We start from the raw sequence: 15,226 nt of genomic DNA on the forward strand, positions 1-15,226 counted from the left end.
AGACTTCTGATTTGTCGGCCTCCCGGCACGAGAGCCACTGAGGTGATTAGTGATCATGTCCCAGCAGCGCAACATGCTCATAATTAATCGGACTCCACTAAGCTGCTGTACTTTGGCAACCGCATGCAAAATAACAGACGCTCACACTGAGATGAAAAATGAAAGTAAGCTTTATGGAGCAATAGCAATTGGCCCCATCCGGCTGCATACAGACAAACTATATTAACATGATTTGGAATGTTGAAGGAAAAAAGCCATTTAAGCACAGGACCATTTGCTTGTGGCTTGCATCCTCATCCTTCTCATCATCCTCATTATCTTTATTGATACATTTTTCGGACAACTTGCACACATCCAACGGGTTCTTCTCTTACTGGTGCCAAGTAACTGAGTGCTAGTTCTACAAATAACTAAATATTTCTTTTGAACAGATATCAGAATCAGCGTCAAGCCAGGACAAGCTGACTCGTTTTACCCAAACGAGTGTGGAAGGAAGGGCTCCGCTTGGCCACAAGGGACACATGGTCGCGACATCTCCCGATGGAGGGAAGAAGCCGCCGCTTTTCTCCCCCTCGCCGCACAAGGTCTGAGAGACAGAGGGCGCCATTTGGGAGAAAGTTTGAAACGAGAGAAAAAAAGAAGGAAGAAGAGGAAGTGGCGGAGGGATTTCCTCTCCCAACTTTGACACGAACGCACTGAAAGCGCGTGCACGCGCGCAGCTCTACTTGACCGCCAGCAAGTTTGGCTCCCCGCAATTTTCTTTTCCGCTCCTTCAGCCTGCAAACGCGAACGCGCGCACACACACACACGCACGCACTGGGCGGATAGCGGCTCGGTTCGGGTCAACCTGTGTGCGCGAGTGCGCGCAGTTCGAGACGTCACGAAGAGCCATCAGAGCAGTCCGGTTCGGGACGTTCCCATCCGAACTCGGGCTGGCAGGACGCGTCACTCCCTCCCTTCTTGTCTCCCTCCCTCCCCCCAGTCGGGCTTGAGTTTGGAGTCTTGCACTTGGTGGCTTGCGGTGCCGACGTCGCGACGGCGACATTCCGCTCGTCCGGACGTTGTCCTCCCTGCCGCCCAGCCCCAACCCGGGTGCCAAGCGCCTCCGAATCGAGCCAAAGCGGAGGCGCCATGCCTGTCCGAAAAAAAGGTGAGACACTCAAGCCGGTGTGCGGTTCCGAATGCGTTGCGGTTCCGGCTGTGCCTTCGGTAGCCTAAGCCGTTTTCTCACTAGCGAGCTAGCATGCTAGCCGCTACTCGCCGGGAGAGCGAAACTCCCAAATGCGTTTAAGCGGAGTCCAAGTTTAGTCTGTCAGTCGTTTATTAGGACAAAGCGTCGCGCGGCCCGGCCCATTGCGTCGGGCCGAACCAAGCCGCGGAGGCCCGCCAGCTAGCCTCATAGCTCGACATGCTAAATGAGTTGCGACAGAGCTGACGGTTGGCCAAAGTGGCGACCAACTTGACACAAAGTATACACAACGCGCCCGGAAGGCAAAAGCTCGCCAAAACCGTCATAAAGCACCAAGTTGTTCTGAACTCGGACGGGCATGAAGGTCGATCACCCTCGGAACACTTTGACGCTAAGACTTGAGTGGCGCATCTGTCACCAGATGACTGAGCAGAATATCTTCACAATAGTTAGTTGTACAGACGAATTGGCAACGCCTGGTCCCGGGTGTGCAAGTTACTCGTGTGGAATTAGTGTTGCTGTAACCAAACAAAATAAAGGTCATGTCACCTTCTTACATGATGCGCTTGACGGTTTGATGTCACCAGGCAACACTGCAACAGTTCATAACAAGTTTGACTTCCTTCCACGTTGGCTCAGCAAAGCAATTTCCGGGAAGGAAGAGTTCTCACACCAAGAACTTGCACGGCAAGCAAAAGCCTTGAAAGAGATGGTCCGGATAGATCGGAACCGTGCGATCCAATCTGGGGTGACGTCAGCCACATCGCACTTTTGAAGTCCTCCCACTTTTGTTTTACTCGGCATCGAGACAGACGTGAAAAGCGCAACAGCACCGCGAAAACAGCGGTTCTATTTCGCCACTTGGCTTTGCCCGACGTCGCGTCCGCTCCCGGCCGCTTGCTTAGTTTGGCCGCCTCGCAGATGCACTCGACAGCGATACGCACGGCCGCTTTCCGCGTCGAATTTGTGCCACGATCGACAAAGGGGATGCGACGCTCTGATCTGATGATGACCTGATCGTCTGACGGCCCGCTTTGGCTCCCTGTGTCAGACGCCCAGCGCGCGCTGTCCTTGCTGGAGGAGTACCAGGCCAAACTGCAGCATGCTGACGAGTGGCAGCTTCGCGCCTCCATCCAGAGGGTCATCGACGTCTTCCAGAGCAGCCTCTTTCGGGCCCTTGTTGGTACGTGCTCGTGGCCCGGCCTTGTTGGATCATTTTGTTTGTTTTCAGCGCTTGACGCTGGCTCGGTTTCATTTCCTCGCTCTCTTTCAAGGCTGAATGCCTCGGCGCTCGAATGGCAGTCATGAGAGATGGGCAGGGAGGGAAAGAAAGAGAGAAAGAAAGAAAGAGAAAAAAGAAATACTCGAGTGTTCCTGACAGTGTGAGAAAAGCATGCTTTTGCCTCCCGGTTTGGGGCGCAGCATCTTTCTGCAGAAGTGGCTTTGTGCTGAAAGTGCCACGATGAGCCCGATGGCGAGCCTTGCCTACGTAGACGACACGCGAGTCCTGATGCAGCTGCCGCCGTTGCCTCAGGCCGACCGATTAAGTCAGGCGGCGGGCCGGGCCGGGCTGCTTGTAATCCCTGGGAGGACACGAGCGTGCACCCCCCCCCCCTAATCCAACCTGGACGCTCCAGTGTGTTGTTGCTCTTGTCCTTCTTGCTCTGGCTCGCATCCACGCCAGCAGATGGCAAACATCAACTCTCACTTGGATCCTCTGCTCATCTTTTCCTCTCGGCTCTGCTTCAACGCGTGCATGCTCGCGTTGCGGTGTTGCCGTGTCCTGAGTGAACTTTCCGCGTTGATTTGTGCAGGACTCTATTGAGGGAGGTGAAAAGGGGGGTATAATCTGAGTTTTGGGAATATTTTATCTTTTTTTTTTTCTCCATAAGCCGCTTGAGAGGTTTTCCTCAATAAACTTTTTTTCATTCTCGTGGGCCGCAGATATCCAAGAGTTTTATGAAGTGACCTTATTGGACAGCCAGAGGTGGGCGGAGTCTACCAAGCCGACGGAGGGCGTGGCTCTCTGGGACTTCCCCAGCTTCCAAAGTGCCACCGTCACCTCCGACACGCTGCCCAGCCTTAGCACCAGCATCGAGGTAAAAGCGCTGCACGCACAAGTGCTCCATATTTTGTTGCTTAGCCAAGAAAGTGGTGTAAAATTGGTAAAACCACAAGCCATTTTTTCTTGTCACTCAGTTTCTGTGCACAACTTCTTAGCAAGCATGGGCAGCTGGTCTGCAGCTGATGTGAGCGCTAAATTGCTAATTTCCCTGAAGGGGGCGCTAAATTACCAATTCCTCACTCAGTGATGGACAGTAGTAAAACTGCTTTGCAGCGCAATTTTTTTTTTTTAGGAGAGGGGGTGGCGCCTCTACGTCACAATAAAATAGAGGTAACAAATTGGCTGCACTTACCGTATTTTCCTCAGTTAATGCTCCCTAATAGTAGCTTGCCTTTTAGTAACGTGGTCTAAAACGTTTTTTTTATATCAATTAATATGTTAAGAAGTCAATATGTAAAATTAATTAATTGTAATGGGTGCTAACTATAAAGACAGGGGTTACGTTGCCTTGTTTACCTGATAAGGTGTTGTCTTTGCTCATTGTCATGAAGACGCCTCTTTCTTTTTTCATTACCTGATTTAAAATGCCGCGACATCTTTGCTGCTACGAGTCTACTCTACGACGACACGCTGCTGCAAGCCATACAGCGCTACTAGTCTAGACAAGTTACAACATGTGACAGAATAATAATAATAATAATAATAATAATAATAATAATAATAATGATGATGATGTCGTCACGGAAGTCGCGTGAGGCCTAATGCTAACGGCGCAGTGTGCGTTTTGAGCACGCCGGTACTGGGTGCTCCCATTGCATGCGTGCGTGTGCACTGCGACACATGTGCGGCAGGGGGCGCTCCTCTTCCCTTGGGACAGAGGACTCGACCAACAATAACAAAGCAGATGTGCACTTGAGCGCATGTGCGCGCATACGCGGCCGGCGGCTCTTGCGAGAAAGGGCTCCTCGCATGGCAGCCTGTCAGCTCCTCTCACTGTCAGCGCGCGTGCGCACTGCAGTTCCCGCCATCATCATCGTCTTCTGCTGTTGCCAAGGCGAAGAGGGCGGGAGGAGTCGGCGGAGCCGGCGCCTCCCGCGATGGCGTGTCACGTCAGATCAGCTCACTCTGTATCTACGCGGAAGAAGCGCACGGACCTGCGAAGGAGAGGCGCAAATACCTTTTTGTTGATTTTTACTTTGGTTGACTTGTCAGACATGCGCTACCTTCCTCTGGGGCACAGCGCGCCGAGCTATTGGCGAGTCACGTGACCACCCTCCACCACCTCACACGCATGCAGTGAGGAGCTGACTGGAAGAGGAGGGGAGTTGAGCGGGGGGCAGGGCTGAATGAAGGAAGCTCTCTGGGATGGCCTTCCCCCTGGCCGCCATGTGAGAAATGAGGGCGGATGGTGAGGGAGAGAAGCAGCAGTGGCACAGCGGGTGGAGGCGGCGCCGGTTGGCGCCCCTGTGGTCGGCACTCCCGTGGGAGGCGGCCGTCGGCCAACGACGGGACGACCGAGTGTTTCTCGCCCGTCCTGTGCCACTGCAAAGCGGCGTGCGCCAACGGCACCGTCTCGCTCATGTTCGGATGCAAGGTGGGTGGGTGCGCCCGCGCGCCTTCATGCCAAGGCTCCAACTCGGAGCCCGCCGTCATACCGCTTGATCTGCACTCTCCTCTGGCAAGCACGTCTTGGAGTTTTCGTCACGCAAACGCAGCCATCGGCAATATTTCCGGCCCTTCAATCCCGAGTGAAGGAAGCCCGATAACTCGATTGGTTGTCAGCACCCGTTGGTTTTGTTTTCGAGGCGCGGAGATTGGAAAGAGGGCTGATATGCGTGACAGTTTTTGTGTTGGAATGCCAAAAGTAAGAATCCACCCTGTACTGTATCGGCGGCCAATTATTTGAGTGGGACGACCGAATGTTTTGAACGGGAAAGTTTGGGATGACAATTTAGGTCAACGAGCTTTCGTTGGAGTGCTCGATGTTTGCGTCGTCGCTCTTGATGGCGCCCCTCCATCGTCTTCCTTGGTACATCTGCTGATGTTGCTATTTTTAGTATCTTTGCTCGGCGTTCCTCCTCCTCTGGCTGAGAAAGAAGGGCTCTGCCATCGTTACTGGTGCCACTCGCCCCGTCCTGTCCCCCACACTCATTCTGCCGCTGCAGAGGTTCAAGGGCAAGCGCCTCACTATTAGCCTTGGGCTTTCTTGGGCCACCAAAAAAACACTTAAAAAATGGTCTTGAGACGAGAGCCGTCTGTAGTAGCACAACGCTAGTGCAGTTTGTGTCCACGCACATGATTTACCCGATGTCACGGGTCGTAATTCTTCGGCCCATGGATCTGACAGCTCAAGTCGGCGAAGGAGAGCGCGGCAGAATAAATCTGCAGAGTGTTCGCTCTCTCAAGAAGGCACTCTGCGCTACTTCTGTCCATCTTTGTCGTCACATTCTTTGTCGTCGCCCACGTCCTCATTGCATCACTGTTGCGCTCAGCCCCCGAGCGTCGGCGCCGCCTCGTCCTCTCTCTGCCCAACCGTCTCCTGTTTTGTTGTTTCAGAAGTACCGGCAGCAGGATGAGGACTCGTCGCCGCCAGAGGAACGGAGCTCTCCGCAGCTCACAGAGGAGGCGGCCGGCGCACCGGAGCTGGTCCAGGTGGCCGAGAAGAACTTATCCCAAATCGAGAACGTACACGGATACGTCACCCATGCGCACATCTCCCCCGTCAAGGTAGCGCATGTCTACAAACGCTTGCTGTGCGCGTGTTCGATAGAGACCACTGCAGCAGCGAGACAAACGTTGGCAACTCTTTGAAATGACAGAAACCCCTGTTTGGAAGAGACCACCACCACCGCAGCAGCGAGAGAAACGTTGGCAACGCTTTGAAATGACTCTTGCGCGTCGAGTCTCATTTGAGTCCAAAGTCCTTTGTGTAGGGTTCAGTCTGAGTTTGAGCCTGGCCCTCGGCGCAAGCGGCTCACGCCTTGTTCTGTTCCCACCGGCCGGCCACAGAACCGCGAGAGCGGCAACGACAACAACGTAAACGTATCAAAAAATAGCAGCAAATATCAGACGCTGTCTTCCAGAGATCTGAAAACGCCTCAGGGTTGACGGCAAAGTCATTTCAAAGTGTTCCTTCCCTTCTCGCGACTCTTATCTGATGACGCCCCGGACGGGAAAGTGCGCTCGCCGGCCGGCCCCGTGTCAGCCTCCGTGTCGGTGCCTGTGTCCCGCAGGTGGCCTCGCTGGAGCGCCTGTTTGATGGCTCGGATGGGCCGGAGCTCCCCGCCTCCCCCGCACCTCCCTCCCTCTACCCTCAGGGTGACGACGGCCCCCTCCCATCCTGCTCCTCCAACCCCTACCCCCCCGCCCAGGTAAAGCCTCCCCCGCTCTACTCTGCGCGTGTCCCCGAGCCATGACCGCGATCTAGGAAATGCCCGGACAAACTGCAAGGCGGATTTAGCAAAACGGAAGCAGATTTCCACTGGGTCTTATCCAAGTAGTAGCGGTGCAGATTTGGCTCAATCCGGGTTTTGCTCATTCCAGATAGAACTCGGCGTGGCTCGAAGGTGCCCCATTTGTCTTTTGCGGCGAAAAGTTAGCGTGACCCGATGGTGTTTGGCGCTTGACTTTGATGTCATCCCGATCCGGTCTGGCTGTGTTGGCGCTGTCAATCTTGATTGGGTGCAGCCTTAATGCAATTTTAGTCCAGGTTTCATCAAACTTTGGACGCGGTTCACTCAATTGCAATTGGGTTAGTTTTGCACCGATTGCAGTCATTTGCAATTGGGTTAGTTTTTCACCGACAAAGTCCGGTTGTTCAACTGAACTGAGACACAAAGCTGACTCGAGCTGGTCATCACGCGTGCGAGGGCCCGCCCGTCACGGTCATGTTCCCACACAAGAGCTCACGAGCGCGCGCGGCCGCTCGAGGGGAACATTGATTATTCATGCAACAACCAGACCCCCCCCCCCCCCGCGTACCCGCCCGGCACCGCTGACACGCGCCCTCCCTTGCCCGAAGCCGTCAGGCGTTACACGCTACCGCCCGCCCAACTGACCGTTGCCATCACATTCGTTGCGAGCGCCGGCCGGGAATCTCTTCATGTCCTCGAGGCACCTCCTACCCTCGGAAGGCAAGCCCGGGCGGGAGCGGGCCGACCCGGCCCGCCCGCAGCTGCGAGCTTCGCTAGCGACTTTCACGGCGTGCGCGGTGCCACCGTCGTACCGCACTCGCTCCCGCTTCCTCAACCTGCGCGACAGCGTCAAGAAGAGTCCTACCAAGACCGGCGCCAAGGTGGCGGGCGGCCGCTCCGCCGCGCCCCGGCTGCACCCCCCCTCCTACATCAAGGTAGTCTGGCAGCTGAAATCCCCCACACCTTTCTGCTTGGACCACTGTGGGATTTGGCTTTCCAGTTTGCCATCCGTTTTGATTTGATTTTTTTATTGATTTCGTCTTCTTTGAGCCAAAGAAATGCCTATCCTGCGCCAGCAACCGTGAGATTGACTGTAAACGGACTTAGTTTGACTTTTCCGACGAGTCACCCGTATTCCGTCCGATGAATTCAGTGAAGAGCGTTGAATGGTTCACGTCGTCATGACGCGTCGCTGCCAAGATGCTTTGTTTGATGGATGGAGCAAGTCGGTGGATCGCTTTGGGCCCATGGCTTTTTTATCAGGAGATCGATGCCTCGGCTTCTCTGAGTTTGCCGCGCTCGACGGGTGCTCGTTTTAGCCTTGCGGCAAAGCTTCACCGGGACAAAGGCCCGCTCCTCCCGTCACGCTCAAGCGACAAGACCGCCACGCCAAAATTCTCAACATTTGATTTGAAACAGTCAAATATCAATTCAAAGTCCTGTGCGACCTTGGCGCTCTCTATTGATGTGTGCGTGTGTGTTGTGTGTGTCCTCATGTCGTTCAGGCCAACCCTCCTCCTCTGCTAGTCGACGCCGACAGCCTGGACACGCCTCCTCACGTGAGTGTCACCGAAGCCCGTGTCGCGCACAAGGGGACGACACCCACAAAACATCCGCTCAAAATCCCTTTACGCCGTCTCGACGTGCACGAATGTGCCGGCTTTGGCTCTCGATATTTATGAAAACCCTAGGGCGCCGTGCGTGAACCTCGCACCTCGTCGACGATAAGGCGCCATTGTTTGCAGATGAAAGCAAAAACGGTCAATCGTGATCTGCGGCAAAGCAAATTATTCCGGGGTGCGCTTGGCGAGGCAAAACAGAAAAGGTTTAGCTGGGGCTTGCTCGGCGTGGCAAAAATAATGCAAGTTATTCCGGGGTGCGCTCGGCGAGACAAAACTAACCAAGTTATTCCGGGGGCACCAAGTGGTGAGGAAGCGGGCAGCGGCTAGGACAGCGCTACTTTGTAGCCGGATTGCTACTTAAGCACCCTCAAAGTTGGTGGCAGGCAAGGAGGCGGAAAATGCCGGCGGGCTGCACTTCTCCTCCAACTTGTGTACCCGCCCACAGGTCAATGGCGGCGAGACCGACTACGAGTACGAGGAGATCACGCTGGAGAGGGTGAGCGCACGCACTCTTCTGCCAGCGCCCTTTGGCTCTGCTAGCCAAGCCATGTCACCCGCTGCCTGGCCGCCTGCGTCCAGGGCAACTCGGGCCTAGGCTTCAGCATCGCGGGCGGCGTGGACAACCCCCACGTCGGAGAGGACCCCGGCATCTTCATCACCAAAGTCATCGTGGGGGGCGCCGCCGCACAGGACGGCCGTCTCAGGTGGGCCACCTACATTATGCAACAGGTCACCCGATCGCCTCTCCTCAGCTTTCGCGTACCCTCTGTTGTTGTTTTTTCCCCACCGAGGATGTGATGACGATGATTTTCAGGGTGAACGACGTGATCCTGCGCGTGAACGAGGTTGACGTCCGGCAGGTGACGCACAGTCGCGCCGTGGAGGCGCTGAAGGAGGCGGGCTCTTTAGTGCGGCTGTACGTCCGACGCCGTAAATCTGAGGCTGACCGAGTCGCCGACATCAAACTGGTCAAGGGACCCAAAGGTAAACGGCGGCAACTCGACGGCAAACGCGCCATGGCATGGCATGGTTTGCGTGTGGGCGTTTTAGGTCTGGGCTTCAGCATCGCGGGGGGTGTAGGCAACCAGCACATCCCGGGTGACAACGGCATCTACGTCACCAAGATCATTGAGGGGGGCGCCGCACACAAGGATGCACGGCTCCAGATTGGGGACAAGCTCCTGGCGGTGAGCCACCGACCTTGCTCGCCCGCCCGCTCATGAGTGAGTGACACAAGTGCCATGCAGGTCAACAGCTGCTGTCTGGAGGAGGTGAGCCACGAGCACGCCGTCACTGCCTTGAAGAACACGCCCGATGTGGTCCACCTGCGAGTGGCAAAGCCCAACAACGTCTTCGTGGCCGACACCGCCGACGCACAGCGCCCGGACGGCTGTAAGCTGCCACCCGCCGCAACCTCCTCATCTTCACACTCCTTGTTTTTTTTTCTCCTCCGCTTTTCCCCTCATCTTGTTCTTTTCCTTCTCTTTTGGCCGCTTCTTCACGGCTTTTGTTTCTTGGTCATCTTCTTGTTCTTTTTGCCCCACTCATCATTGTTCGTATTTTCTCAGCTCCTCCTTTCGCTCTTTCTTCCAACTTCTGTTTCCTTCTCACGCTTAATTTTTCTTCACGTGCTGCCTTTCTTCTCCTCCCCCACTATGTGCTGCGCTGCGGTGTGTCCACCTAATAGCATGTTTGTGCGTTGTTAGTGTTCGCTCAGCACCTGGAGAATCATATCGGCGCCCCCATCAACTTGCTGTCTCAGCCCCTCCCCCCGCCAGCCACATCCGGACGTCACTCGCCAACGGCTAAGGACGCGGCGGGAGATGACGTGGCCTCATGGTACCTTGCGCTTTTTCCTAAAATTTTGTTTCCTAAAATGTTGATTGCGCTGTGGCCAAGCACGCATCTCTGTCCCTGTTCCGGCAGGGATCCCCGCAGGGTGGTCCTGCACCGTGGCACCACGGGTCTGGGCTTCAACATTGTGGGCGGAGAGGACGGTGAAGGCATCTTTATCTCCTTCATCCTGGCCGGAGGACCCGCCGACCTCTGCGGGGAGCTGAGGAAGGGCGACCGCCTTGTGTCGGTACGTCGCCGCTGCCGTGGCCTCCCAAATGAAACTGGGAATGATTCAAACAAGGACGGTGCGTGCATGCGCGCAGGTAAACGGCGTGGACCTCCGCAGCGCCACGCATGAGCAGGCGGCGGCCGCCCTCAAGAACGCCGGGCAGACAGTTGCCATCGTGGCGCACTACAGACCCGAGGGTGAGTCACGCTGCCGCAAAAAGAAAGTGGAGCAGCCCAGTGGAATTTTCCCAGAGCTTGATGCGTGGCCGTTCCTGCGCAGAGTACGGCCGCTTCGAGGCCAAGATCCACGACCTGAGGGAGCAGATGATGAACAGCAGCATCAGCTCCGGATCAGGATCCCTCAGGACCAGCCAGAAGAGGTCGCTCTATGTCAGGTGGGAGAAGCCACGACCGTTGCCCACGGCCTTTGCCCACGGCCAACCCCACCCCCTGCTGACGTGCGACCCCCCCCATCGCGCGCAGGGCGCTGTTCGACTACGACAGGACTCGCGACTCGGGCCTCCCCAGTCAGGGCCTCAACTTCAAGTTTGGGGACATCCTGCATGTGGTCAACGCTTCCGATGACGAGTGGTGGCAAGCACGCCACATGACAGCCACCGGGGACGTCCAAGAGGTTGGCGTCATACCCAGCAAAAGGAGGTCTGTCGCTCGCTCGAACACCCTGCTCGGGGAAATTGCTCAATTTGACGTGCTCTGATTGGCTGACAGGGTGGAGAAGAAAGAGCGAGCCAGGTTGAAGACGGTCAAGTTCAACCCCAAGTCTCGAGAGCGAGGGGTGAGTCAAGCAGAGAACGTGAAGCTCTTTCTCTCGGCATCCGAGCCAGCTAGCTGCTCGCTTTTAACACCTTTGACGCATGTTGGCGGGTGCTGCACTCAGCATGGAGCAGATGAGCTCTTCTTTGTCACGGCCGGCTCGTATGTGACTCGGGGGTCTCGAACTTGCCTTTCGCCGTGCTGCCGGTTTTGTGGCTTTACTGTTGTCCAGTCGTTCGTGGGCTCGCGGAGCTCAAGCAAAACGTAATTGTCGAGCCACACGTCGACAAAGCAGCCCGTTTCAGGACAATGCTTTCCAATTTGATGAGCCGCGCGATCGGCTTGCCCCACGAGTTGTGGAAAAGTCAATGTGGCCCCCGACGTCAACGGATTAGCTCGCCCTCTTAGCATTCGTTCAGCATGTTAGCTCCTTTTGTAGCACCTGTTGTGTTAGCACGTTGCACGTTAGCATTTCCTATCGGCACCTGAGCTCTTTTGTTAGCATGTAGTTGTTTCCTGTTGTGAGTACGTTTGATCCTGTGGGAATCTCGCAATGTTTTTGCTATGCTCGCTCCACGTATTATCGAGCGCGTGCGCGACAAAAGCAGCTGATCTTAACCGCATGTCGCTGATCTTTGAGCATCCCGGCGGTGGCGGCGGCGGCGACGGTGACGTCATTACGACTGCTGGCGAACGGCCTGACTGACACGCGCATGAGCCAATGTAACTCTTGACGTGGATGTCTGCCTCATCTTCTTCCTCTTTGTTGTTCTCATCCCTCACATGGAGCCAGGCCTCCTCCAAACATTTCAACAATCAAGGTGTTGCGTTTGCGCTGTTGCTATGGCAACGCTTTTGTCTCTTGCGCTGCCCCCTCATCTGTACCCGCATGTGTGTGTGTGTGTGAGAGAGAAAGAGCGAGAGTGAGAGCACGTTTGCGGGAGACTTGTGTCCGAGCGGTGCCTACTGTTGACCGCTTTGGCCGTATGGTCAGCACGCGAGCGCCTGACGTTTAGACGCCTTCCTGTCCCTTTCCTATCCACTTCCTGTAGCTGTCGGGCGACAAGCGTAGAAAGGGCGTGTTGGCCAGGTCCTTCCTGTTCGGGAAAAGTCGCGACGGCGGCGAGCAGGACAGCAGCGACGTGGAGCGTGAGTACGAGGCCCGCCGCCGCCTCCGGGGGGCGCCGCCCACCCGCCCTGCTCATCGGTCAGCGACAGGAAGAGAGATCAGCCGCGATCCCGTGCCACCCACCTTGTTTTGTTTTTTCTCCCTCAATTGGACCCGGCCGGCCGACCCAAACGGCGTCGTCCTCTGTCGCATCACGTCTGCTCTCTCGCTCTGTCGCTGCGATGTCGTAACTTCCTGTTTGTGCTTCTTCTTCTCTTGTCGCCTTCAGGACGCCATCGACATCCTCGCCAAAGGACGCAGTGAGTCCGCCCCTCCCCCGAGGCTGGACTGCTCGCCAGCCAGTATTTCTCGAGCGGATAGCTGTAAAAATAGCTCAGCATTTTTGCTTTTGGCATCAAAATCAATATGGCGTTCTTTGCAAAGCACACGTGCATTGCTCTAAGCGTGATGTCGGCCATTTTGAGAAGGCCAGGGCGAGAGAAGCCCACAGAGGCATTTTGGCCGCGGAGCAAAGTGGGGCGCTCAGGCTCGATCAACGCGTAGTTCTCAGCTGACCGAGGGGCGGCAGCAGACCCCGCTTGGCCGCCCCTCCCCCTCCCTTCCCCTCCCCCGGGCATCTCGCTCGTTGTCAAGATGGCTCAGGGTCCACCTTCTGCTGAACGAGACTTTGTTTTACCCCACAAAGCCTTTCCAAAGGCGTGACCTGGACGGCGGCGCGCTCATGCTACGATTTACCCCTTTTGGGACGGACAGCTGACCTCCTTTGTCTTTTCAGAACACGCCACGTCCAACGCCAGCGATAGTGAGAGCAGTTGCCGTAAGTCGCGTCGCGTCACACCACTTACCCAAACATTTGCGAGTGTTGGCGCTTCTGTACTTTCCCGTCAATTGGATTTGGAATCAACTGGAGCGTTTGTGGACAGGCGGCCAGGAGGAGTCGGTCCTGTCGTATGAAGCCGTCACACAGCAAGAAGGTGAGGCAGCTGAACCCAGGCCGCGGCGGCAAGCCGAGGTCTGACGCCCACCATCTTGCTTGTCCCGTCCAGTGGGTTACGCGCGACCGGTCATCATCCTGGGCCCCATGAAGGACCGCATCAACGATGACCTAATCTCGGAGTTCCCAGACAAGTTTGGGTCCTGCGTCCCACGTGAGTGGCCGTCGGCAACGCGCGGCGTCTCTCGTGGCTCCTCTTTTTTGCCAGCCCGGGGCGACCTTTGCATTTTCTCCGTTCTTTGCAGACACCACGCGACCCAAACGCGACTATGAAGTGGACGCTCGGGATTATCACTTTGTGGCATCACGTGAGCAGATGGAGAAGGACATCCAGGAGCACAAGTTCATCGAGGCGGGACAGTACAACAACCACCTTTACGGAACCAGCGTCCAGTCGGTGCGAGAGGTGGCCGACAAGGTGGGCGGCCCGTCCCCTCTGTCCTTGCTTAGCCTTTGAGTCGGTCAGCTTCCTGCTAAGGTTAATGAGCATCGATTGGTACAGCGGCAAAAGCTCACGGTGCCGCCCTGCCGCAGCCTTTCCTATTCAAGCTAATATGACACTGGCACGCATGTAGGGTAAGCACTGCATCCTGGACGTGTCGGGCAACGCCATCAAGCGGCTGCAGGCGGCGTTGCTTCATCCCATCGCCATCTTCATCAAGCCCAAGTCCGTCCAGAACATCATGTAAGACACACACACTTCTTCTGATCATTTTTCATGATCTTTTGGTGTCTTAAAATTCAGTCAATTTGTTTTACTTATTTTTACTTCAACAATCCATCTTTGTCATGAGTTTTTGTTTCTTGGAGTCTCAATTTTAGTTTTTTTTTTTTTTTGGGGGGGGGGGGCCTATTGGCAAGATGGCACAGTATTGTGTCAAGTAAACTACGATTGCCAAGCAACACTTGAACCTTGAGTCGCCTCCATTTCACAAAATAAGACTAAATAATTTCCCCTCAGGATCAATAAAGTTTAGCTGTCTGTCTGTCTGTCTGTCTGTATGTAGATGCTGTCCGTCTGTCCGTATGTATATATGTATGTATGTAGATGCTAGCCGTCTGTCCGTCCGTCCGAAAAGCAGATGCTCTCACATGCATAAAAAAAAATCGCCTGTGTGTGTCAGGGAGATGAACAAGCGTCTGACGGAGGAACAAAGCAGGAAGACGTTTGAGCGAGCCGCCAAGTTGGAACACGAGTTTACGGAACATTTCACAGGTTGGGAATAAGCACTTTTTAAACCGCCTCAAATTGCCGCCTCAGCGCAAACGTGATGACGTGTGTGCGGGCAGCCATCGTGCAAGGCGACACACTGGAGGAGATCTACGAGCAGAGCAAGCAGATCATCGAGGATCACTCAGGATCCTTGATCTGGGTGCAGTCCAAGGAGAAGCTCTGAACGCATCCCCCCCCCAAACTCCCCCGAGACCTTGGATCATGAAGGGGCGTGGCCGCGCATCAGCCCCGCCGCTCCCTCAGCGCACCCAGGTGAGGGGGAGGAGTCAGCTTAATGAATTTGACTAACGAGCCAGCCAATTTCTTGTGGCGTGCTTATGAGGTGGGGCAAAGAGTTGAACCTGGTCCGCTGCCTATTTTCATATAAACTACAAAGTCTATATTGATCCTCATGATTATCACCATAGAAGATTGATCACTTCCTGTCTTATTTTTCTTTCTTAACCAAATAAAAACAGAAACAGGAATTGGCTCTGTTGTTTTTCCTGTGGGGATGAGGAGCACTTCACGGCGCTTTTTATCAGAAACAGCACAATGGGCTCAACTTCCACAATTACAATTCTTTCGTTGCTATCGACAACACGACCTCGCATAGCATAATGCACTTGAAGATGTGCAGTCCAGGGGGATATTCCAGAAAGCAGATTCAACATACTCTGAGTCTATCCCTGAACTCTGAGTTGACTTTAGAGCAGCCTCCTGATTTTTTCTAAAAATTCTGGATATTCTGCTTGTCAAACAA

At 55.1% G+C, this 15,226-nt stretch overlaps 1 protein-coding gene and 1 long non-coding RNA gene across 11 annotated transcripts; one reads left to right on the forward strand and one right to left on the reverse strand.

The window, feature by feature from the left end:
- Window positions 1-152: 152 nt before the first annotated feature.
- LOC133165206 (uncharacterized) lies at window positions 153-2,245 on the reverse strand. The gene is made up of 2 exons (XR_009717516.1): window positions 1,739-2,245; window positions 153-1,135 (listed from the first exon to the last, which is right to left on the reverse strand). It is a non-coding gene; the product is annotated as an uncharacterized LOC133165206 (long non-coding RNA).
- On the forward strand, window positions 1,014-14,951 carry dlg1b (discs large MAGUK scaffold protein 1b). Of its 10 annotated transcripts, none has more exons than XM_061294483.1 (25): window positions 1,014-1,150; window positions 2,241-2,372; window positions 3,134-3,288; window positions 5,811-5,981; window positions 6,488-6,625; window positions 8,173-8,226; window positions 8,735-8,785; window positions 8,869-8,993; window positions 9,104-9,273; window positions 9,340-9,476; window positions 9,537-9,681; window positions 9,996-10,128; window positions 10,216-10,372; window positions 10,449-10,551; window positions 10,634-10,748; window positions 10,837-11,013; window positions 11,083-11,149; window positions 12,180-12,276; window positions 13,032-13,073; window positions 13,180-13,230; window positions 13,303-13,404; window positions 13,496-13,668; window positions 13,826-13,935; window positions 14,375-14,466; window positions 14,541-14,951. In XM_061294483.1, the coding sequence occupies exons 1-25, from the start codon at window positions 1,132-1,134 to the stop codon at window positions 14,645-14,647; spliced, it is 2,823 nt and encodes a 940-aa protein (XP_061150467.1). In that variant the 5' UTR covers window positions 1,014-1,131; the 3' UTR covers window positions 14,648-14,951. The 10 variants fall into 10 exon arrangements, 7 of the variants coding, with proteins under 7 accessions (XP_061150467.1, XP_061150469.1, XP_061150465.1 ...); XM_061294485.1 differs by lacking the exon at window positions 12,180-12,276 and adding an exon at window positions 12,525-12,555; XM_061294481.1 differs by having other exon boundaries at window positions 9,996-10,372.
- The last annotated feature ends 275 nt before the right edge of the window (window positions 14,952-15,226 follow it).

The sequence above is a fragment of the Syngnathus typhle genome, linkage group LG13 (genome assembly GCF_033458585.1).
Source record: "Syngnathus typhle isolate RoL2023-S1 ecotype Sweden linkage group LG13, RoL_Styp_1.0, whole genome shotgun sequence".
Classification (NCBI taxonomy): Eukaryota; Metazoa; Chordata; class Actinopteri; order Syngnathiformes; family Syngnathidae; genus Syngnathus; species Syngnathus typhle.